This window comes from Clarias gariepinus, chromosome 2 (assembly GCF_024256425.1).
Source record: "Clarias gariepinus isolate MV-2021 ecotype Netherlands chromosome 2, CGAR_prim_01v2, whole genome shotgun sequence".
Lineage (NCBI taxonomy): Eukaryota > Metazoa > Chordata > Actinopteri > Siluriformes > Clariidae > Clarias > Clarias gariepinus.
This window is the reverse complement of record NC_071101.1, coordinates 27,081,513-27,106,462: the sequence shown is the minus strand read 5'-3', so window position 1 is coordinate 27,106,462 and position 24,950 is coordinate 27,081,513. Positions and strand designations below refer to the sequence as shown.

Sequence of the window (24,950 nt, the reverse complement as noted above, 5' to 3'; positions counted from 1 at the left end):
TTGCGGGAGGCCTGGAGCCTATCCCAGGGGATAGGAGGCAGGGTACACTTGGATGGGGTGCCAGTCCGTGGCAGGGCACAAGTATGCACACTCGTCACACACTACGGCAATTTGGAAATGTCAATTAGCCTAATGTACATGTCTTCTCCATGCAGGAGGAAACCGGAGAACCCGGAGGAAACCCAACAAGTATTGGGAGAACACACAGACCTGAGGCAGGAGTCTAACCTTCTATATTCAACCAAGTTGTGTAAACTCTAAAGACTGCTGCTGTGTGAAAATCCCCAAAGATTAACAATTTATGAACTACTCAAACCTGTCCTTCTGCTACCAGTACCAAGGCCACAAACATAGTCATAGAGATCACACTTTTTCTTCATGCTGATGTTTGGTGTGAACACAAAGCTCCACCTGAACCTTTTTCTTTTCATTTTGGTGCTGTCACATGATTGGCTGCTTTAGATATTTCCTAATAAAGTGTTGTTGTGTATGGTACCAGGTAATTATTTTGTAGCCATCTTCATGGAATCTATAGAGCTCTATCAGGTCAGGTTTGCAGCCAGCACAGATCAAGCAGAACAAAGTCAATTCACTATAACTGCACAGAACTAAAGCAGAATTAATGTTTGTGTGAGAAAACAAAACTCTTTCAAAAGAGAGATGGATGTATTTTCTCTCACCTGGTTACTTATCTGATTGCCCCATTAGTACAGTATCTCCATATGTACATATAGCTTTGATTTCACAAAGTAATACATGTCCTTTAATATTGGCCCCTGTTTAACAAAACATGAAGTGACAGTATTACATTTACTACCAGAGGTTATCACTTATGCGTAGCTTCATATTTTAATTTCTTTTGAATCTCTTGCTGGGTCCTCTAATATTTTTTCTCCTTAGCACAATTTTTGTAGCAGATTTTAACAGATGGCGATTGTTTTTTAGTTTTTTTTTACCATTGTCTTTCATTGCCATTGTGCTGTGGATGCTGCAAAGAAAAGGGGTATGTGGATATGACTGCATGTATAAAGGGAGGAAATCAGGAGAGAGAGAGAGCAAGCATGACGAAGGAGGCTACGCCTCACACCTCCCCTCCCATCCCTGTCTGCAGCGCCAGACAGCATTGCACCAGCTGCTCTGTAGGCTGAATGGAGGCTCAGGCAGACTCCGGTGCTGCAGGTAAGAGACACCCTTTTTGTCTTAACACAGCTTGGCATGTGGCTGTGCAGACACAATAAATGGAAGAACCTCTGTACTGCAAAGGCTTTTACAAATGCAGGCTCTGCTATTTCTTTCTTGCACATAAGATAGACATGCAGGGGGAAAAAAAGACAGAATTCAGACAGCCTTGGTTCAGTAGCATGGGCAGCTGGTGTTCATGCTCATGAGCTAAAACTGAAAAGATGTTTGAGATGAAATGGCTGTAGTGCATTTAATGGGCATTTGCATAATAAAAAATCAATTAGATTTTGAAATTTATATATATATATATATATATATATATATATATATATATATATATATAGAGAGAGAGAGAGAGAGAGAGAGAGAGAAAGATAGATAGAAAATTTGGTTCTTTGTTCAAATCACTGATGGCTGACTGCTGTATCTGAATTTGTATGTGTGGGTTGTGTGAGGGGAGTACTGTATTATAATGAGAAATTTAGGAGATTTGGGGTAGGGGAAAGGATGCTCTGTACACTGCAGACAATTGAAGCAGTCTAATAAAATACCTGCCCCGCTCATAAGTGGTTCCTCGGTGAGAGAACAAAAGTAGAACAAAAAGAAATCCCTTGAAACAAGCAGATCTGTTTTCCCCCTAAGAGTAGTAATGGTTCTAGTGAAACAGAACACCTGTCTGTTGTGGTATCTGCCCCAAAGCACTCAATATACAGCGGTCAATTGCATTACCTCATTGTAAAACAAAGGTATATTATGTTTCTTAATTCTGGCAACCTCCGGCAACCACCCCTTCTGACCAAGTGGAGAGATTCTCTATGGGAAGGATGCTGGCGGTGCTTTCAACCCTCAACAATTGTGTTGCTGTGCTCTGCTTTATGTTAGATTAAATCCTTCAAATTCTTTTTTCTTCTTTTTTCACTGTAGAGCCCAACAGACAAAAAGACTTTCAGAAACTTCTCAAGTCATCCAGCTCTGCAAGTCTCACTACGGAGGCATCTCACAATGCTGCAGGAGAGCAAATCGGGACCCCCGGGCACCACTGCAGCCAGGTCCTGACCGCAGAGAGACGGCGTAAGTGGGAGTGTCCAACAGAGGCCACTGTGATCACTGCAACCAAAAAAAAAAACTGTAAAGTTAGAGCAGGATCATTCTCGCCCCTCCAACATGGATGATCCACTTTAAGAGAAGAAGGATCAATATATTTTATTAAATATTGGAAATAGTTATACAGCATTCTCCCAAATTAACCTAATGATCTCAAAGTTACTAAACAGAACCACACTGCATGCTCATTGTCTGCAGTTTTCCCTGTGGTTGTTAGTGATCCGAGTTATCGCCACTAGTAATGGTTTCTCACTGCTGTGTCTCTACATCCCTCAGAGCCCTTGAGCAGCGTGTCCTCTTTAGAGGTACATTTTGATCTGCTGGACCTGACAGAGCTGACTGATATGTCTGATCAAGAGCTGGGAGAAGTGTTTGCTGATTCAGATGAAGAGAATCATAATGAATTGCCAGCAAGTGAGTAGCAGTTTCACTTTACAAGCACTAACATTTTAAGGGGGAATTTAGATAGCAGTTTTGTTCTTAAAAACTTTCAATTCAGTTTGCCATTTTTACCTTTCAGTGAGTTTTATGACTGACTTTTATAAAAATTTTATTGAAGGAATATCCGAATGTCAGTGTTTGATGGAAGTGTTAGGAAGAAACCTTGAGAGGAACCAGACTCAACAGGGAACCCATCCTCATTTGGGTGATAACAGATAGAGATGATATAACATCATGTGTTTTATGCAGCTGAAAGATCAATATAACAAAAGTTCTTTAAATTAACATGAAGTCCAGTTCAGCACAGGGACGAGTCAGTAGGCAGTCAGTCTAATATTACAGCCAGGTCTTTTACTGTCGAGTTGGTAATAACAGTACATCCTTCGAAACACAGGCTGAATTGTGAAAGCTGTTGTGTGCTGGTTTTTGGGCCGATGAGTAATATCTCTGTCTTCTCTGAATTTTATATTTATATATTTTATTATTCTGAATTTTTTATATCCTGGACACACTCAGTTAGTCTAGACCACTTGGGTATTTTGTCTGGTTTTGTTGAGATGTATACCTGAATATCATCAGCATAACAATGGAAACTAATCCCATGTCTTCTAAAGATGTTACCTAAAGGAGGCATGTATCTTGAGAACAAGTCATTTGCTATTTTAACTAGTACAGTTTCTGTACTATAACGGGGCCTAAAATCTGACTGAAATTCTTTGAGGATATTGTTTTCCTGCAAGAATGTGCATATTTGAGCTGATACTACCTTTTCTAATATTTTTTATATAAACGGAAGGTTTGAAATCGGTCTGTTCCTGATACTATCGCTTTTTCATTAAAGAACTCTTCACTTCTAAACTGTGATGAGATACTCTCTGCAGGCATCATGGGTTTTGTTAGGCGAGCCACTGTACTAAATAAGAACCTGGGATTGTTTTGGTTTCTTGCTATCAGTCGGCTCAGATGCTCGGCGCCCTCGCAGCTTTTATTGCCTGTCTATAGCTGCACATCCTATCTTTATAAACAATTCGAAAAACTTTTAATTTAGTTTTTCTCTATTTTTGCTCGCGGTTACGGATTGCTCTCTTTAGGGCGCTAGGATAACTATTGTACCATGGTGTAAGTGTTTTATCTCTGACTTTTTTATTCTGATGGGAGCAATAGTGTCTAATGTATTGGTAAAAAAATAGTGCCCATGCTGTTAGTCACTTCATCTGGATCGTCTAGATTTAGGGGTCTAATAAGAAATTGGGACATATCTGGCAAATTACTTGTGAATCTGTCTTTAGTAGTCGAATTCATATTTCTACCCAATCGATAATGTGAGGAGAGACAGCTAATCTGTTCTACAGGTAGAGTAGTTTTTTTGGAGACATCTACTGTATACCCTGGGATATAATTAAATCTAGTGTATGATTAAAGCGATGAGTTGCTCCATTTATATTTTGTTTTACCCCAAAGGAATTTAGAAAATTCATAAATGCGAGTGTTAAAGCGTCGTAAGCAGCATCTACATGAATGTTAAAGTCTCCTACAATCAACACTTTGTCAGAGTTACTCAATAGGTCTGATGGCAGATGTCCAAACTCTTTAAGAAAATCAACACATGGTCCCAGGGGTCTGTACACGGTGGCCAGAGTAAAATATAGCAGGGGCTTATTATGTATTTCACTGAGTGCAACAATAATGATAAGCACTTCAAATTAGTTAAACGATAAATTTAAAAGAAATAAAATAAAAAAATAATATCCTGACAGAGTAGACTCATTCAGACCAATATATTCATTTGGTCTAAGCCAGGTTTTGTTGAGGCAGAGTGTGTCCAGGCAATAATCTGAGATCATTTCATTAAAGTACCACTATTATGCTTTTTTGAATATTTTCTTTCATGCAGTGTCATGTAGCTGTACAGGTATGTGAACATAAACTATCTGCACTATCTGTGACGCTGACAGTGCACAATAAATGAAGTTTTTGTCTATTTAAAAAAAAAGTCGGCTGTAGTTGGTCTGTAGGTTAAATAAACAGCGCTGCCGCTGAGAAAAAGAGATTGTTGTGGATCATTTTCTTTCTAGGATTTTTAAACGGATTATCTTTGACTGGACATATTCCCCGTCATTGGCCTCTCGGACTTCATTAATCCTGGTAAAACCGAACTATACTCCTCTAACACACATACAATAAACACGGACTTCGGACTTTTTCCACTCACTGGCACACATACCGTTTATTATATATAGTTTGTAAATATTGTTTATATCTTTGTTTGGTTGTGGTGCACCTTTTTCGTTTATTTAGTTTTGTATAATACACGTTTGCTTTATCAACTTGTTTGTGTTTGTCCTTTTTGCTCACCGGCCTTTTAACGCAACACCGACACAAAGATAAAAGACCTCTCGATTTTTGTAGCCACAGTTAATATAAAATTAAAACCGACGCCATCTTTTCTATGTATTGACGGGTCTCCAGAGCCGTCGTTCAGTTATCGTTATTGGCGCTTTTTTTTTCCGACACACGCTGTAGCGGTAGACCAATCATAAATCACTGCGCTATTTGACCAATCACAGCAGTGAGGGCTTACGGAAAGGAGGGGTTTAGACAAACTGAATCTTCCAACTGCTTCGCACGAGTCGTTTGCGAATCATTTAGAAATGGGGTAAAATTAAATATATTTTTGGAGAAAACTAAAGTGTTTTTTGACCTTGCATACATGTAAACCTGTTTTGAGAGACTCATTAAGCAATATTAGCAACCTTCAAAATGGCATAATTGGGGCACTTTAACAATAAGTGCTTTAGGCGCAAGGGATCAGATGTTGAGAAGTCCAAACTTTAGATTTCGATTACTTATTTGGCTGTTTTCTGATTTTATGGTTATTAGATTGTTTCAAGCTAATTTAACGAATTTATTATTTTTTCTCACTATTCGGGGAACAGACACAATTTCTATAGGACAAGCTATGTGTGCGTGGCTAATATGATTGGAATCTAAGGCATGACTTACTGCCAGTCAAATGGTTCATAGTGTTCTGGAGATCCAGCTCTGCTATGGTGCAGACCATCAGTGTTAAAGAGCGTAGGATGGTCCCAGAAAACATTCCAGTTATTAACAAAGGGTAATCTCTGTTGTTGACACCAAGATTGTAACCATTCATTAAAGGCAAATAATCTACTCAACCTCTCGATTCTTTGCTGAAATGTGGAAAGAGATCCAGATACGATGATCCTTGTCATCGTGTGCTACAGACCTTCTCAACCAGGCTCCTGATGTCCTTCTTTTTATTTATTGTTGTTAATCTTATTTTCATTTATAAATCATTTCATTTATTGTTGTTAACCTTTTGGCCGCTCTCCTCAAGGGGTCGCCAAGAGGACCATTCGATCCGCACAACAACCTGGCACAGATTTTACACCGGATGCCCTTCCTGACGCAACCTTCTTATTTTATCCGGGCTTGGAACGGCACTGTGTCCAGTGGCTGGGTTTATTGGACACTGGTTGGGAATTAAACCCAGGCTTTCCTCCTACCACTGAGCCACCAGTAATTAAACATTAAAGATCAAAATTCTCCTCTAAACAAAATAAATTTTCATTTCTCTGAGAATTGTAATTTAACTGCATGTTGCCAGTCACTCAATTTTATGCCAATGGGATATGCGTTAAATTACAGCTTAGTATTCTCTCTTACCCGTCCATACCCCAGGCCCGTCCATGATATTCTTTACCATGAATTTGGTTTACATTTGTTCCCTGAAAGAGGAAATCCTGAGCTAATCAGTAAATTAAATAGTTAAATCATGGAAGCTAGAATTAGGGAAAGCTTAAACTGTACAGATTACATATCTTGCATTAATATTGAGGGGGGGAAATTAATCTCAGTAGGTCTCTGGCCTGAATGTGACATGCCTAAGAAGATTAATCAGCCCTGTGATTAGGTCCAACACATGGACAATGATAAAAGAATAACTTGAAACATGTATTCTCTTGGTTTGTTCATCCTTCAGATCATCAGCCGCCGTTGCCTCGTTTCCCCCATGGCGGTTATGTCCGATCGCCCTCCTGGACCCGAGGTTGCAAAGGGGAGCAGCAACCTAGAGACAGAAAGCATCACAGCGACTCAGAGAACACTGAGCCTTTGCTAAAGATCGAGCGTTCCCAATCGCAGCAGCCCTGAGCCACGGCCAACTACGTGAGCTCAGAAAGGACACTCCGTCCTTGTCTGGGGGATGAAGATTCCTTCCCAAGGAAGTGATGAGGGATCTCTGAAAGGACACAGAGACCCCTACTGAAGATACAGCAATCTTTCTGCCTAAATGAGGCAAATTGAGCCAATAGATAATGTCGAACGGTAATAGAAGAGTGGGCTCTTCAGGAAATGCAAAATTTCTCCTTTAACCAGCAATTAATGGGAAGTGTGTCAACGATACAGTTAACCAGTTTTCAGCATATCTATGTGATGAACTGGCAGCATGACATCATGAAGCTTTCAAAAACTTTCAGTGTCTAAAAGGATCATTTTAATGAAGAACTGAGCTAAGGAGCTGTCAAAGTCTTATTTTAATGAGCAAGGCATTTCATCAACAAGTTTGTTCAAGTGGGCTGAAAAAAAACCTCACCTGCATTATCATACACAGACTAGCTCCTGAATTATTTAAAAAAGGGAACTTGTATAAAATTTGAAAGAGCAACCAGGCATTATGCCTAAATGTGAAAGCAATTCTATTTTTCATCCAAAAACAAATTCCCACTTATATTTCTCTAAGTGTTTTGAATCCTAATTTAAAATTCAAAGATTAAATGAACATGTCATTCAACTGTGTGAAACTTTTTTCACTTGAGAAATTATAAAAACAGTATAACAGTTACAGGTTATTACAGGGTTAAATGTTACGCATGTTTAAAACAGGGTACGACGATGAGACGACAGAGAAAACAAGTCAAACCAACCTAAATGAATAAAATGTCAAAATAAAATAACAATGGTGCATGTTGTTACTTAATAAGCGAGTTTAAATGTCAGAGGATCATATGCAGCTGTTTTTAATACTTGTATACAAATGGGTGACAAATTAAAGGAAAAGATTACAACAGTGGGTGTAAAGAAGGAATACAGCATGAACAAGACTCCAGTGCACACTCATATTCACACACTCATTCACACGTAAGAACCTGGCTGTAACATGATGCAAGCACTATGCAACGTCATGCATTTTGATTTATATGCTGAAAGCTGCGACAAAATGAGAATTTTTGTACAGTAGGTCTCTTTTCCTAAGAGCACTGCAGCTCCCAACATGACTGCAAAAGAAGTGAACCATCGAGAAGAAGGATGGATTCATATATAAGAAGGAATATGCAGAATGCTTCTTAGCTAGAAACAAGCTGATGTGCAGGTAACTGTAGTGCATAATTTTTAATACCAAAAAAGAACTTGAAAAGCTATCTGGTTTATATTTATGATATTACTTTAACTATATCAATGAAAACAAACACGTTGATGAGGGGAGTGGCTCAACATTCTTAAGAGGTACTTAAAATTAGCAGTGTACATAGATTTGGTTTTTGTAAGTGCCATAAATGCTAAATTTAATTCTTGACTGCCACATAGTACCAGTCCAAAGTTTGGACACACCTTCAAATTCAAATGTTTTTTGGTTAGTAATTTATTTTATACATTTTGGAACAACTGAGTTTTATCATCTATTAAATAAAAAATTATGAAATTAGATAATTAACAACGAGTTATTTTAAGACATGAAGGTCAGCTGTTCTGGAATAGTTCTTAAGAACAAAAGAACTGTAGGGTTTTGCAAATGCACGAGCAAGCACCATGATGACACCAGTCTTAATAATCACCAAATAACAGCATATCACATTAGAGCCATCATGAGGGCTTTATAGAGCATGAGTAGCAGACATATCTCCATATCAACTGTTCAGAGGAGGTTTTTGCATATTTTGGACCCCTTCAGCCTTGTTTTACAGTGTAGAAAGAAATAAAAATCAGGAAAAGACCATAGAGTAAGGTGTGTTAAAACATTTGACTGGTACTGAACATCACAGCCTGGAAATTTTATATATAATTATTAATAATAAATATTATACATCAAATGCTTATTTTAAATAGAAATGCGTTATTCAATATTCTATCACCTGTGAAAGACGTAGAGCTCCAGTACCTCCTGAATAACCATTTGAAGTTGTTTTTATGAATTTTATGTACTCATATGGGGTTATGAAAACCTGTGAACAGTAGTGTACACACTGATAAATGATCCGTTTTTACACTGGATTTCAAAAAGACACCACATCACGGCATAAAGTTTGTATCAAGACCAAAATTTAAATTTAAACTAAATTTTCAGGCCTGCAAGATGACACTGCTTCTGGTGTTCAGTTTTAAAAGCAAGATTTTCCAGATGGCTAAAGTATCCGCTACAGGGGGGAAGCAGAGGATGCAATAAATCAATCTGGCTGTGGCCTACTTCTGCTGACATTGTAAAATTGTGGCTTAGTTTTACCCATAAACAGGATACTAGGGAAAAAACAAACTGTACAAATATGATTACAGCAATGTGCAGTCTCATCTCAAAACCATAAGGGGATGACAGAAACTGTCGATAGGAATGACAAGATAAAGAAAACCTACACAGTAATAGTCACCCAGTAGTAATATCAAGATTAACATTATCAGTTGTGAGGTGGCATTACTGCTCACTGCACCACTGGCATTAACACAGACAAAACTATTTGGTCATCTTCATTTTTACAGTAAATGCACGTTTGTTTTTTCCCCCCAGATTAAAAAAAAAAAAAAAAAAAAAATTTGGGGGGGTACTATTCCCATCGATACTGACTATGTCCGATTTAGAATCCTTTTCTTATCATAAAAAAAGTAGCACATACATAAATACAGTGTTTATAATACAGGATGAAAATGTCTTTTATAAAAAAATTTTTTTAAAAGAGGTAAAGATGAACCATTGTTTAATGAAACAGGAGACATTCAGAAGTAAACTAAAATAAAATTGAATGTATGTTTGTTATGGTTGAATAAGACAGTTTAATTAAATAAGTACAATAATGCAGGTTTGTCAAAACAAAGTAATCAGACCAGTCCATAGGTTCTACAAATATACAGCATCTCTTCTCCTCTTCTTTCATAAAGAGGATTAAAAAAAAAAAAAAAAAAAAGCTGTTTACAGCATAAACAAATCAGTCCATCACCTACCTCCTAAAAGTCTGGAATTTAAGAACACCGTCTGAGGTCATGAATACAATATTTAAAAATGGTACAGACCCCAGTATAAGATTTTCATGTTACGTTGTGACATGGCTGCAGTTCACATTTCTTAAAGGTGAAAACCTTTTGGGAGCTGTCCACCTCATCCTGTTTCTTCTCCTTTTCCGTGTTCCAGTCCTTTAGCCCCTCAGGTAGGCTTGTGTCCTCCTCCAAGCTGCCTGTGCCTTCCACAAACTCCTCATAGGTGGATTTCTCCTCAAATGGCCTGGGGCCAAGCAGCTCCACCATGTCAGCTTTGTCCAGCACCTCTTTTTCCAGGAGACGCTTTCCCACCTTAACACACACAGAGACAGACACACACACAAAACATGAAGCAGCCAGATCATCTGAATAGAATGTGCTAAACAACTCTAATCTGCTATTAATATCTGCTAAGGCATTCTGATGAGTAGATCCTACCTTTTCAACCAGGTCACGTTTCTCTTTGATGAGCGTCAAAGTTGTTTGGTATGCTTTGTCCACCAGTTCTCTGACCTCCTGATCGATGAGCTCTGCCGTGGCTTCGCTGTATGGCTTCTCCATCACCATGTCACCCCGCCTCGGCAGATCAAACGACAACTGACCCACCTTTTCACTCATCCCAAATTGCACAATCTAGAGGACATGAAAAAGAAGAGAAGTATTTAAAAAAAAAAAAAAAAAAAGAAGAAGGATGAAATCGATAAAAAAGACAAAGACTGACTCCCAGGAGTTGTCCATACCTGAGCGTAGGCTGACTGTGTGATTTTCTTCAGGTCGTCCTGAGCACCAGTGGTTATTCTGCCAAAGAAAACCTCCTCAGCCACGCGACCCCCGAGCATCATGCACATCCTGTCAAACAGCTGCTCCCGCGTGTACAGGTACTGCTCCTTAGGGAGGTACTGTGCATAGCCCAGACCTTTCCCACGTGGAATAATAGAAACCTGACAGAATGGACAAAACATTGTCAATTGTCTTAAGTGAATGTAAAGAATTATGTAGACAGTGCTCCCTTGTGCTCTTTATATCCAACTGCACTTTTAATTACACATCCAACAGCAGTTAATTATTAAAAGAAACCCTCTACCTTGAATCATATTTAATATGTGTAACACGAAAATGTTTATGAAATGTTTGGGGCAATGGTTAGATTTAGATGTTCGCTCCTAAAAACAAAAAGATCATGAGATTCTTTTCTGCCTTTCTTGCCATTTTAAATGATATTCATTATTAAAAGTTTAGCAAAAGTAGTGCAGACAAACGTAGATTTAGAATGCAGAATAGATATACACCCTGGTTAAAAAAAGTCAGGGGTCCTGAGGGCAAAGAAAGTGATGTGATAATCTCCACTTATGTGATCATAAAATAGAGTCGGCTTACCACTTGAATTACTGAATGACCAGGTTATCACATTCATGCATTTTTTCAATAAAGGATATTTAAACAAATGAATCAAGATTTTCTTAGATGTTAATAATAATAAATAGGCAAGACATTCAGGTTGGATTTTTAAGCACAACACATCTCTTTCATTAAATTCTACATCTATAATCTACCTTAAGCAGTGGATCTGCATGCTCGAGGAACCAGCCGACTATAGCATGTCCAGCCTCGTGATAAGCCACTGTCTTCTTCTCTGTGGGCTGCAGGACTTGCGTCTTTTTCTCAAGACCTGAACAAAAAGTGCACAAAATGTATTTTCTAAGGATAATGAAAAATGGCTCTAAAAATGTTACAGCGGGGAAAATAAGTATTTAGTCAGCCATCAGTTGTGCAAGTTCTACCACAAGATGAGAGAGGCCTGTAATGAGAGACAAAATAGGAAAAAAAAAATCCAGAAAATCACATTGTAGAATTTTTTAAAAATGTATATATATAATATATATATATAAATTTAGTCATGTCCAATTCTTTTTCCCCGATTTTCTCCCCAATCTAGTCGTGTCCAATTCCCTTACCGTCACTAAGGGGGCTCCCACATTAAGGCTACTTACCTCCATCCAGCCAGGAGGTCACGTGTTTCGTCCGACCCACGTGACACCAGTCAACCTCTTTTTTTCGGAGACCAGCGCTATCCGCTCCCTCCGCGAGCTTGCAGACGCCCCGAATGGCGTAGAGCCATGCAATTAATATGGGAGCACTTTGGGACCAATTTAGCTCTCTCGAGGCCTCCGGCTGTGAGAGGTAACAGCATCAACCGGGAACTGAACCAGCGATCTCCGGATGATAGGGCGAGCACTTTACCACTGTGCCACTTATGCCACTGGAGGCATTTATTTTCAAATTACTGTGGAAAATAAGTATTTGGTCACCTACAAACAAGCAAAATTTCTGGCTCTCACAGACTTGTAACTTCTTTAAGAGGCTCCTTTGTTCTCCTTCACTCCTTACCTGTATTAATGGCATCTGTTATCAGTACAAAAGACACCTGTCCAAAACCTTAAACAGTCACACTCCAAACTCCACTATGGCCAAGACCAAAGAGTTGTCAAAGGACACCAGAAACAAAATTGTAGACCTGCACCAGGCTGGGAAGACTGAATCTGTAATAGGTAAGCAGCTTGGTGTGAAGAAATCAACTGTGGGAGCAATTATTAGAAAATGGGAGACATACAAGACCACTGATAATCTCCCTCGATCTGGGGCTTTACGCAAGATCTCTATGTGAATTACCTGCAGAGAGCTGGGACCAAAGTAACAAAAGCTACCATCAGTAACAAACTGCATCGCCAAGAACTTAAATCCTGCAGTGCCAGACGTGTCCCCCTGCTTAAGCCAGTACATGTCCAGGCCCGTCTAAAGTTTGCTGGAGAGCATTTGGATGATCCACAAGAGGATTGGGAGAACGTCATATGGTCAGATGAAACCAAAATAGAACTTCGTGTTTGGAGGAGAAAAAAATTGTGAGTACATCCAAAGAACACCATACCTACTGTGAAGCATGGGGGTGGAAACATCATGCTTTGGGGCTGTTTTTCTGCAAAGGGACCAGGACGACTAATCCGAGTTAAATAATGAATGAATGGGGCTATGTATCATGATATTTTGAGTGAAAACATCCCTCCATCAGTAAGAGCATTGAAGATGAAATGTGGGAAAAAAAAAAAAAAAAAAATCAGCATGATAATGATCACAAACACACTGTCTGGGCAACAAAGGAGTGGCTTCGTAGGAAGCATTTTAAGGTCCTCGAGTGGCCTAGCCAGTCTCCTGGTCTCAATTTCATAGAAAATCTTCGGAAGAAGTTGAAAAATGAAAGTGTTGCCCAGCGACAGCCCCAAAACATCACTGCTCTTGAGGAGATCTGCATGGAGGAACGGGCCGAAATACCAGCAACAGTGTGTAAAAACCTTGTGAAGACTTACAGAAAACATTTGACCTCTGTAACAAAGTACTGAGATGAAATTTTGTTATTGACCAAATACTTATTTTTTGCCATAATTTGCAAATAAATTCTTTAAAAATCCTACAATGTGATTTTTCAGATTTTTTTTTCCCTAATTTTGTCTCTCATAATTGAGGTATACCTATAATGAAAATTACAGGCCTCTCTTAGCTTTTTAAGTGGAAGAACCCGCACAATTGGTGGCTGATTAAATACTTTTTTTTCCCCGCTGTAAAGAGGTCATCACAAACATGAACTAAGTCAGCACAAAAGATGTCAGACAGTGGCAGACAACAATCCGAGAAAAGATAGGAGGCTGGTTGTGCTGAATTCATGTCTCACCTCCAATCACTCTGTCGATGGCCTGTTCAAAGTGTTTGCCGTTGACTGCTCCACTGAGATGTCTGGCAGCAATTAGGGCAGCTTCGTTACACACATTTGCAATGTCAGCTCCTGAGAGGAGAGAACAGAAACACACCATAAACATCCAGAGTTCATCAACAAAACACACAATCTTCTAGTGTTAATGTAAGGGGATGAGAGGATCAATGTGTCCAGTTTGCATTCAAGTATTATCCGATTTGTTATTTAACTGTTCAAGCATTTTTACAAATGTGACAAGAAACATCTAAATAAAAGTAAACTAAAGCCCCCTCACCTGTAAAACCAGGGGTGGAAGCAGCCATTTTCCTAGCGAGGGCATTAGAGTCTAGATTCTGGTCCAGTTTAAGTGGCCTCAGATGAACCTTAAAGATAGAGGCCCTACCCTTTATATCAGGAGGACCTGAAGAAAGTAGAAAAATAAGACATCTTTAATAAGTTACCCGACTATTTTGTGTGAACATGAAGGCAATGCAAATATAAGATGCATCATTAATATTGTTAAACACATTAAAATAGCTGGAAGAACAGAGTCCAACCTATGTAAATCTGCCGGTCAAATCTCCCAGGCCGCATCAGAGCAGGGTCTAGGATGTCAGGTCTGTTTGTGCCAGCCAACACCACAACATTTGTACTGCTGTTAAAACCTGATTATAAAAAGACACAAAGGACAAATTCTTAGGGAAATAAAATCTATGTTTCAAAAAGCAAATAAAAAACCTGTGGAAAGAATGAACTAAACTTAATGTATGGGCTATAAAACAGTAAATTAATTTAAAGTCTGAGGGCAAAAAAGTAGAAAACTATAAAAAAGGTGTAAGAAGCTGAAATATAAAGCTGGAAAGAAAACAGGAAATCAGGAAGAGAAAAAAAAGCAGTCAAGCTCACTATCTGAAAATGATTTTTCTGAATGGGAAAATATCCAGTATCAAATTCCTAGTATAACATTATTGATGCATCATCAATAGCATCAATAATGCGTTTGTGTTTGGAAGAACTCTGCTATAGGAAGAATGCTTATACAGACTGGCTTTTTTTTTTTTTTTTAATACCTAGTGGCACATAAACATACCATCCATTTCCACAAGCAGCTGGTTGAGGGTGTTCTCCTGCTCACTCTGACCACCAAAGTTTCCTCCACCTCTCTTCCTGCCAACTGCATCAATCTCGTCTATGAAAAGGATGCAGGGAGCGTTCTTCCTCGCCATAGAAAACATGTCCCTCACCTGAAAGAAACGAGGTTAATAGGTGAAATTGTTTTTTAAGCTAATAAAGTGTGCTTTTATATAATCTGTGCATTTTTTTTTATCTGTGCATGCGTTCTGCTTGGGTCATCAACTCACCCTGGCTGGACCGACTCCCACAAACATCTCAAGAAATTCTGAGCCATTGACAGTAATAAATGGGACATTAGCTTCTCCAGCAGTGGCTTTGGCCAGCAGTGTCTTGCCTGTTCCTGGAGGTCCTGATAAAACAGCCCCCTTGGGATACACAAGCACAAGTATACTTGGTTACTTTAACTTCAATACATGCCACCTTTGTAAATGATTATACACCACCCTTATGAAAAAATTATACCTTAGGGATCTTAGCACCCAGGTCCTGGTACTGTTGTGGGTTCTTTAGAAAGTTGACAAATTCTAGGATCTCTAGTTTTGCCTCCTCACACCCAGCTACATCTTTAAACTTAACGTCTATGTTGTCCTTCATCATCTTGGCAGGGGAATCACTCATGCCAAAAAGCCCACGCCCCTTTCCACCACCTGCACCTCCACCCATTGCTGCCCGCCGTAAGGTGAAGAGTAGAAAACCAATCAGCAGCAAAGTAGGAATGATACTCTTAATGAAAGACCTGGAGGGTGAGAACAGTGAAACTGATGATGTTTTGTTTTTTCAGTCTGGTTTTGGAATTATAGTTGATACAACATTAGTACTGGTAGTTAGGGGAAAAAAAAAACCAACAAAAAAAAAAAACATTCAAACGGGCAAGCCAGAGACAGCAGTGTAGCTCTCATGAATCAATCCTTACCCATCACTCTTTGAGCGGTACACCACTGGCACTCTGTTCGAGGGCTCCAGTCCCAGCTCATAGTGAGCTACTTCTAGATTTCTCTCAAAAGTGTCTACACTGCCAATGTTGAACCAGACATAGCTCTGAAAGAGGGAAAAGAAGACCTTAAAAATAACACCTTTTATGTCAGGGCATCAATACTAGTTACTAGTAAAAACTGTGTCTTAACCATTAACGACTACAAAGCAGATGAGTATTTTACACACAACCACAACTGTCATTTAAATTCACTTAATTTTTATTTATATAGTGCTTTTAACAATGGTCATTGTCTTGATAAAATCAAAGAAAAAAATAAATCCCATTCCAAAACACATTTACAAAACGGTGCAGCTTACGCCATCTGAACCTTCTGCTCCTGGGACAAGGATGACCCTGACAAACTGCTTGTTAATGACCTCCAAACCCTCAACCTGTTGAGAAATGGAAAAACAACAAACCATGAATTAGGCAAAAAAAGACAGTTAAGGCAAAAAAATGTATTTCTACGAAATAAAGTGTTCTCACTTGTCCTCTAGCCAGGTAGCGATGGACAAAGTCTTTCCAAGTAATCTCATTTCCTGGATCATTAAGATACAAGTAAAGCAGGACAGATGCAACACCTGCTACTGTGACTGCCATATAGCGGAAATCATTATCGTCCCATGGAATATCACCCTGAGGCACAGAATAAATACACAAGAAATGAAGTGAATCACACCGTTTTATAACAATGTCATGAGTATACATGTGACGGTTGCCACCTGTTGTGATGTGCTTGTTGCTATTCTATAAGCTTTCCAAGCCATGTCTAGATTTCATCAATAGAAAGTCCCTAAGCAGATGATATTTAAATTGTAGACTACATGACGGCACAGTAGCGTGTAGCACTAGGACAAGTAACCCAGGCCCTACAGCTCTGCCAGCTGAAGTATTTTACTCTTCACATTTTACTGCAATTGTGTTAAAAACAACAGGTCCCACTGCTTATGCACATACAAATACACAAAAAGTGTGTCTAAGTGCTCTCTAGCCTTTCATAAGCTTTTATATAAATTGAGGCATCCTGTCATCCTGTGGATTATTTTTGTTCTATGAAAACGTTGTGTGCAATTTTAATCATTTTTACATTTGTGCTGCTATTGCATTTTATAAGAGGGATAATGAGCTTGCGGAGCAAGTACTTGAAATTAATGCTGTAGTTGAGGGGGTTTTGAAGAGGGGACTGACTGAAAATAAGTTGTGCAAACATAAACTAGAACAGTGATTGGACAAAGAGGTGCATATTTACATACTACACAATCATGTTTAAGCAGCTCCCCATCTTTTAATTCTGTTTTTACGAGCAAAAACATAATTAATAAAAATCATTTGATCATAGTATTAGGCAAATAGAATCTCAAACGAACAACATGTAACTTTTTCACTTTTAAGAACACAAAAATCTGTATATATGGGGAAATTTGCACTTTTTAGCAAAATCTCTTCATATATGTTTAGCAAAAATGTTTGTTAATTTTATGTTACAGTAAGTATTATTTTTCAGAAAACCATTAAAATGTCTTTGACCAAAGAAAAACTTATTCAAATCATTATCATGAATGGATTTAAAAGCTATCACAAGGTTATGATGAACATGCAATTACATGCAAAACGCCAACTCATCGTGACTAGGAGAGATGACTCAGTGTGTTAACTGTGTCATCTCTCCTCGTGTGTGTTAACATAATCTTGACACAGTCTTGTAGAGGCTGTATTAGTAAATAAAATTACATGTGGCTAAAAACGTTAATGTCCCCTATGTATGGAGACTTTTGGGACATCCTGTATTATTGAGACAAAATCATTTACAATCATTAACAGGATAAACATGAGTATCGGCCGATACTGGGTGTTCCATTGTCAGTAAAAGAAGCACCAACGTGTCATTTTTTTCATTCTTTTTTGGAGAAAAAAAAAATCATTCAATTCTGAGCTTTAAAGAATTATTTAAGGACGGTAAAAATTGCTTCATGTTTTTTTTGCAAGCACAGGAATAGACTAACATACCTGTTGTAACCGGCTTTTCCAGTCTCTCTTTCCTCCTTTTTTTCCTCCATCTCCGCTCGACTGGCGCTCTGGTCCCCTTGGTTTTCCATCTGAGAGAGAAGAACTTGCGTTAACGTAATCCAGATAGCACCTGGACATGGGCCACTTCTGGCAAAGATGTGGCTTTATTGGCCCACTTGTGATACTGGTTAATACAATGTTGTAAGTTTTTCGGCTGCTCCCATCCGATCCACACACAACTTGGCACTGGTTTTATGCATGAACCCTTCCATTTAAATTGCATTAATGTATCTTATAATAAGAAGAAAAATTTTTTATCTCACTAAAGCGTAGAGACAGTGGCACTAAAGAAAAGACAGTAGACAGAGCTGGAGGTAGCAGAAATGAAAATGCTGAGGTTCTCTTTGGGGCTAAGAATCAAGAACCCCCAAGATCAAGAATGAGTCATCAGAGGGACAACCCATGAAGATAAAGACAGAGAAGCCAAATTAAGGTGGTTTGAACATTTTCAGCAGAGAAATTGTGAGCATATTGGTAGAAGGATGCTAAGGTTGAAACTGCCAGGCAGGAGGTCAGGAGGAAGAACAAAGAAGAGATTTTAATTAATAGATAGATAGATAGATAGATAGATAGATAGATAGATCGCTAGAGAGATAGAAAGATATACTTTACTGATCCCATGATTAAAATTATTGAATGTATGGATTTATAATTTATGGATGCAGTGAGAGAGGACATGAAGTTAGTTGGTGTGAGAGAAGAGGATGCACAGGATAGGGTTAGATGGAGGCAGTGGTTACCCCTGAAAGGGAACAGCCGAAAGACAAAGAAAAGAAGAATAAGTATACATTAAAGAAACACAAATTCTAGCAAGGTTTAAAGACATTTAAATGAATTCTTTCGAGATTTTTGAATTCTGGGACTTTTGAGACTTTTCTTTAGAGTTGTGCACGTAATAACGTGTTTAAGTTATGTGTTATAATTGTTATATAAAAATTTGTTGTTTAAAAATTGCATTAAAGAAAAATTCTATACACTATAAATATCCAATAATTGCTCAGTGTGCCTTTAGCATTTGGCAGGGACTGGACCTCTCATGGGCCATTATTCTATGCGGTATGTGGGTCAGAAGTGGGCTATAATCATTTAGCTTATTCTGGGAACCAGGTAACAGACAGAACACACACACACACACACACACACAGTGATGTCTGATGTAATCAGAGTAAGGTCTGATGTCTTACCTTTGGAAGTGCCGCCTGCATAAAGTATTGATGTAGCCCAGGGATTACTGACAGTGCAGTGTGGCTTCAGACAACTCGGGGTCAGGTTCTGAAAGAGATCCACATGTGCAGTTAGAGGAGGATGAAGCAGCTGAGGGTGAAGTGAGGCAGAGCGAATACACGCCGAGTCATCATGACCATGCCTACTAGAGTCTACTGGACTACTAGAGAGTAAACAATAACACAGTGCGATAATTTAATACATACAAACAAACAAACAAACAGCTGAGTCATACCCTGTTGGTATGGACATGTAACCTGGCTGATGAAAGTTTTCCCAGAGCAGCAGAGAGTGATGAAGAGCGCATTAAAGTCCTCCTCAGTGCGCCGCGGACAGAGAACAAGCCCAGCATCAGCGCCATATCCTTCCACAGTCTTAAACCTCCTGAACCTCCCGAATCGGCCCAAACCCACTCAGCCGCTTTTACTAACACCGCTAACTAGAAACATCTACACCGCTAGCCACCATGCTAACCGCTTACCGAACAAGCGAGAAATGTCAAACGCCAGCAGGACCCTGTAGGTGCCTGTACAAACTGCCTGACACAATTTCGTAACTAATTAAATAAAAATAATCAATGTGTACATGTGTGTATTTTTTAATATTTTATTTTAGCGAATGAATTTATGTTATCGACTTAAATAAATCCAAATAAATAAATCGTTTTCTTAGATAAACATGCGTTTTGCTTGCTTGCACATCCTCAGGCGGAAAGTTGGTCGACTTGGGGTCCTTCAGGAAACTGTCCAAGTTCAGTTTTCCTTACTACCACTAGCTGCTTCTCACTTCCACTAGATGACTCAACCGCTACAAATGGACTGTTTTTTTCCCCAGAAAAAAATGAGCAACTTGACGTGCATTTCAGAGAGCCATTAAACCATTAAAATTGTTACTTGTAATTATTAATGGTATTTAGTACCGTAAATACCGTAAAATACCATTTTGAGCTCAAATAAAAAACAAAGCATGCTGATGAACCTGAAAGATAGTTACATATAATAGTACATCTCAATAAATTAGAACATTATTGATGAGTTGATTTATTTCAATTTAAAATGTGAAACTCATTACGTACATTCATTCCACACAGACTGATATACTTCAAGTGTTCTTTCAATTGTGAAGATTAGGGCTTACAACTATAGAAAACCCGAAATTCAGCTCCTCAAAAATGAGAATATTGTGAAAAAGTTAAATATTGGAGACTCAGGGTGTCACACTCTAATCAGCTAATTAACTCAAAACACCTGCAAATTTTTCCTTTAAATGGTATCTCAGTCTAGTTCAGTTCACTGGCTATTCTCAGCGAGCTGTATCTAAGCACATTAATAAAAAGTTGAATGAAATGAAAAAATGTGGTAGAAAAAGGTGCACAATCAACGGGGATAACTGTAACCACAAGAGGATACTTAAACAAAGCTCATCCAAGAATTTGGGGAAGATTCACAAGGAGTGGACTGCAGCTGGAGTCAGTGCTTCAAGAGCCACCACACGGACATATTCAGGACATGGGCTACAACTGTTGCCTTCCTTGTGTGAAGTCACTCTGGAACCAGAGACAACATCAGAGTCGTCATACCTGGGGCTAAGGACAAAAAGAACTGGACTGTTGCTCAGTGGGCCAAAGTCCTCTTTTCACAGAAGAGGCACAGAATCCTAGTTGCTTGAAGTCCAGTGTAAAATTTGCACAGTCAGTGGTGGTTTGGGAAGCCATGTAACTTGCTGGTGTTGGTCCACTGCTTTATCAGGTTCAAGGTCAGTGAGGGCAGCTACCAGGACGTTTTCGAGCACATCATGCTTCCCTCTGCTGACCAGCTTTATGGGGATGCTGATTTCATTTTTTAGCAGGACTTGGCACCTACCCACACTGCCAAAAGGACTAATACCTAGACCAGTGTATCCCTGTGCTTTATTGGCCAAGAAACTCGCTAGACCCAAACCCCATAGACAATACATTGTGAGGATGAAGATGTGAGTGAGACCCAGTGCAGAAGAGCTAAAGGTCAATATCAGAGCAATCTGGTCTTCTATATCACCTCAGTAATGTCACAGACTGATCGCCGCCATGTTACGCCGCATTGCTGCAGTAATTCATGCAAAAGTCAATTTCTGTATTAAAAATCTTTTTTTTATTTGTCTTAAATAAAATTCTAATTTTCTAGAATATTACTGAATTTTGAGCTGTTATTAGCTGTGGCTGTGCAAGCCATAATCATGAAGAAAAAGAAATGAACACTTGAAATATCAGTCTATATCAGTCTAAATATCAGCTTCAGATACCTCGGTGTTCACATCACGCAGGACCTGGCATGGTTCTGTCACATCAACACCGTGGTAAAAAAGGCCCGGCAGCGTCTCTACCACCCTTAGACGCTTGAGAGACTTTAGACTGCCCTTCAAGGTGCTCAGGAATTTCTACTCCTGCACCATAGAGAGCATCCTGACGGGAAATATCACGACCTGGTTCGGGAACAGCACCATGCAGGACAGACGAGCTCTACAGAGGGTGGTGCGATCAGCTGAGCGCATCATCCGCATTGAGCTCCCTGACCTGCACTTGATCTACAGCAAGCGGTGCTTGACCAAGGCCAGGAAGATCGTGAAGGACCTCAGCCACCCCAACAACGGACTGTTTACTCTGTTGCGGTCTGGGAAGCAATTCCGCTCCTTGAAGGCCAACACAGAGAGACTGAGGAGGAGCTTCTTCCCGCAGGCGATAAGGTCTCTCAACCACAACACTATGCAGAACTAACACAATCTTTTCATAATTGATCAAATCTATCAATCTTTTTACATCCATGAACACTATGGACAATTACACGCTCACCTACCTTCACAACTACACTACATGTTTACGTTTACATCCTGGACCAGTGCACAAAGACACTTTAATAACCTCTGCACAAAGACACTTTGTTCTATGCATATTTGCACACCCAGTACAGTATATTTCAATTTGTACAGTATATTTCTATTTTTATGCACATATTTCTATTTTTATGCACATTATATTTCTATGTACAGTATTTTTATTTTTATGCACATCATATTTCTATTTATATTTTTAGTTCTATTTTTTCCTAGTTGAATTTAATTTTTTTATTTAATTTCTATCGTATTCTTTTATTTATATTTATTTCTTATTTGTAAACTTTAATTCTCTTTTAGGGTCAATGGCAGTCGTATAATGCATTTCACTACATTTCGTACTGTGTATGTTTGTGTATGTGACAAATAAAATTTGAATTTGACTGTGTAATTAAAAAGTTTCACGTTTTGTATTAAATTACTGAAATAAATTTTTTAATGATATTTCTATTGATTGAGATGCACGTGTATACACACACACGCACACTCTCAAGGGTACCCACGACCCCACCCGCATGCAAATCACTGACACCTGGCTGCTACCGCTCACCTGCTCCAGTGTTTTAGCAGCCCCATTCAGTACTTCTGCCCGTAAGGAAAACTTAACCACTTGATTAGTCTTAGAGTTTTTATGAATATAAAAAGTGCTATGATTAAACCGAATGCAAATATTTTAATGTTACTGCAAATAATCACAATCATTTCCCTCATTGAATAATACAGTCACTGCCCTTACTCATTCTTCTAGTGCTCCAGCTGGTGCAAAACTTCAAAGTCTGTACTGTACATGCATTTCAATGTTGATCTTTTTTTATTGGGGTACTGATTTGTTTAGCACTTTAATGACTGTACCAATTAAGCCTTGTTTTGTGTTTGGTTGATGCCATCATACAGCTATAAATGAATGTGAGTAAAGCGGAGGAGTGCCATTCCAGTCCGTTATGGCCACAATACTCCTGTACATGTGAGAGTGTGGAGCTCATTGTTTTTGCTTGAGTCTTTTACAGACAACTGTTTTGAATATGCCAGCACGAGAAATTGTGGCATGCAAACGTGTGAAGATAAGTGCATAAGTGTCATGCTCAATGTGACAGTTGACAGCTTTGATACAAGAATGTGGAGATTCACAGATAATTAACAGATTTTTAGCTTTGCAAATAATTCATTAAAATAAAAGTGAAAGCATGTCATTTTTTACATTTTATTTTTCCACAAAGAATATATTCTACAAATTATATGATGAACATAATGTTAAACTTGAAGGACTACAAACTATCATTCTTCCAAGTCTTTAAACCAAACATGTTAACAAATAGTAAGTTGCAAAATGTCTCATGTGGAACCATTTAGAATTAAATTAAAGAGGCAAAGTTAAATAGAATAGGTGAGACTTAAAAAAAAAATCTTCAAAATACAGTGCTTTTAAGTGGTCAGTGGCCAGATGTACATCTCACATCTTTATCTTAACTTCATAACAAACATCATGATGAATCTACAAAATAATATCAGCAGGGAAATTGTATGTGCAGCAACAAATTATCACATGGCTAATAACTGATAACTAGCTAGTAACTAGTTATAACTAACTAACTGATAGCTAATAAAACACTGAAACACAAACACTAAAACACAGCTGCTTTCCAAAATTACTGCTTAAAGCTGCATCCGGCCATTTTATGATCATTTACTATACAGTGCAATTACAATGTTGGCCCAACTGATTCATTAATTCATCATCTCACACACACAACTGGCAATTTGGGAACGTCAGTTAACCTAATCTGCATGTTTTTGGACTGTGGGAGGTAACTGGATTACACGGAGGGAACCTACAAAGTACAGGGAGAACATGCAAACTCTTAGAAACTATAACTTTTGCTTTAGAATGACAAAGTTCTGGCTTACAGGCAGAAACATTTTAGAAATTAAATATTGCACCACTTGTGGATGAAGAGCTGAGCTGAATCAAGGATCAATTTGCAAGTGGTTTTTACCCGTTATTAAGAGCAAGCTACTTATACATATTTGGGTTGGAACAGAGCTGGGAAAACAGAGATGGTGTAAACAGCACACATAACATGAACCTGAACTTGAATGTGAACTTGACAAAGAAGTGAGAAGTTTGGACTGTGGGCTTTTGTTGGTTTTAAGTTTACAAAGCATGCACAGAAAAGTACTTTTTAAAAATGAAAATCTGAAAGTTTGACAAAATATATATGTTTCCCAAGTCAACCAATCTTCTACACACTTAGAATGAATTTATTGAGGCTTTCATGATTAAAGTTAGGTGTATTAGAGCTGCAAAACATAACATTACTACCTAGAGAGACTAAACCCGAAGATCTTAACCCTGTTTCTAGAGCACCTTCCCTGCACATTTTAGTGTACAGCAGCTAAAGCTACACCTTTAATGTGACAGAAAAAAGAATAATAAAACTGCCTTTACTCAAAATGATGTGCACAAATTGAAACAAATTTACTAACATCCCCTCTAAAGGCATTGACACTGTCAGTTCTTTTGTTTTTGCAATACACTAAAGACCTTTCGGTTAGAAATTAAATGATCTTAGGTCTGCTTATTTATTGCATTAGGGATCAAAAACTGATCAGAATATTTAGCTTTCAGTAATAAAATATTGGATCATGTCACTGACAGTTTTTTGTTGCCCTTGTTAGAATTAACCTGTGAAAGCTGACTTTGTTCTTAAAAAGGTTAAACCAACATGAAGACCAGAAAGATGTCTAGGCAAGAAACGCAAGTCATTTTGATGCTCAGAAAAGATGAAAATTAAGGCCAGTGCATAAGCACTGCAAAAAAACTACTTTTGCCCTAACAACAACTAAGCAAATGGATAAGATTGGATAATTACCGCGTTCATTAATATGTTTTAGCTGGCAACAAGTTATTTAACCCTAACTGATGCAGTGAGTAGCTTCTCATTTCTT

The 24,950-nt window shown here is 38.5% G+C and overlaps 2 protein-coding genes across 2 annotated transcripts; one reads left to right on the top strand and one right to left on the bottom strand.

Annotated features, from left to right (window-relative positions):
• The first annotated feature begins 1,093 nt into the window (after positions 1-1,093).
• On the top strand, positions 1,094-7,870 carry dbndd1 (dysbindin domain containing 1). The gene is made up of 4 exons (XM_053487111.1): positions 1,094-1,179; positions 2,107-2,253; positions 2,563-2,700; positions 6,731-7,870. Exons 1-4 carry the CDS (start codon positions 1,149-1,151, stop codon positions 6,898-6,900), a joined length of 486 nt encoding a protein of 161 aa, XP_053343086.1. The 5' UTR covers positions 1,094-1,148; the 3' UTR covers positions 6,901-7,870.
• A 1,174-nt stretch (positions 7,871-9,044) lies between these two features.
• afg3l1 (AFG3-like AAA ATPase 1) lies at positions 9,045-19,626 on the bottom strand. The gene is made up of 16 exons (XM_053487100.1): positions 19,372-19,626; positions 19,097-19,184; positions 17,853-17,941; positions 16,332-16,481; positions 16,163-16,237; positions 15,783-15,907; positions 15,332-15,605; positions 15,097-15,234; positions 14,826-14,979; positions 14,293-14,400; positions 14,031-14,156; positions 13,715-13,825; positions 11,544-11,659; positions 10,731-10,931; positions 10,429-10,623; positions 9,045-10,302 (listed from the first exon to the last, which is right to left on the bottom strand). The coding sequence occupies exons 1-16, from the start codon at positions 19,495-19,497 to the stop codon at positions 10,042-10,044; spliced, it is 2,337 nt and encodes a 778-aa protein (XP_053343075.1). The 5' UTR covers positions 19,498-19,626; the 3' UTR covers positions 9,045-10,041.
• Positions 19,627-24,950: the final 5,324 nt, after the last annotated feature.

Bases quoted from the DNA above. Each gene is read 5' to 3' on its own strand.
- dbndd1 (XM_053487111.1), top strand. From the start codon at position 1,149: ATGGAGGCTCAGGCAGACTCCGGTGCTGCAG. The intron at 1,180-2,106 runs GTAAGAGACACC...TTTTCACTGTAG, and splicing joins GGCAGACTCCGGTGCTGCAG to AGCCCAACAGACAAAAAGAC. The intron at 2,254-2,562 runs GTAAGTGGGAGT...TACATCCCTCAG, and splicing joins CCTGACCGCAGAGAGACGGC to AGCCCTTGAGCAGCGTGTCC.
- afg3l1 (XM_053487100.1), bottom strand. From the start codon at position 19,497: ATGGCGCTGATGCTGGGCTTGTTCTCTGTCCGCGGCGCACTGAGGAGG. The intron at 13,826-14,030 runs GTGAGGGGGCTT...CTCTCCTCTCAG, and splicing joins TTCCACCCCTGGTTTTACAG to GAGCTGACATTGCAAATGTG. The intron at 10,932-11,543 runs GTAGATTATAGA...CCATTCTGTCAG, and splicing joins ATGCAGATCCACTGCTTAAG to GTTTCTATTATTCCACGTGG.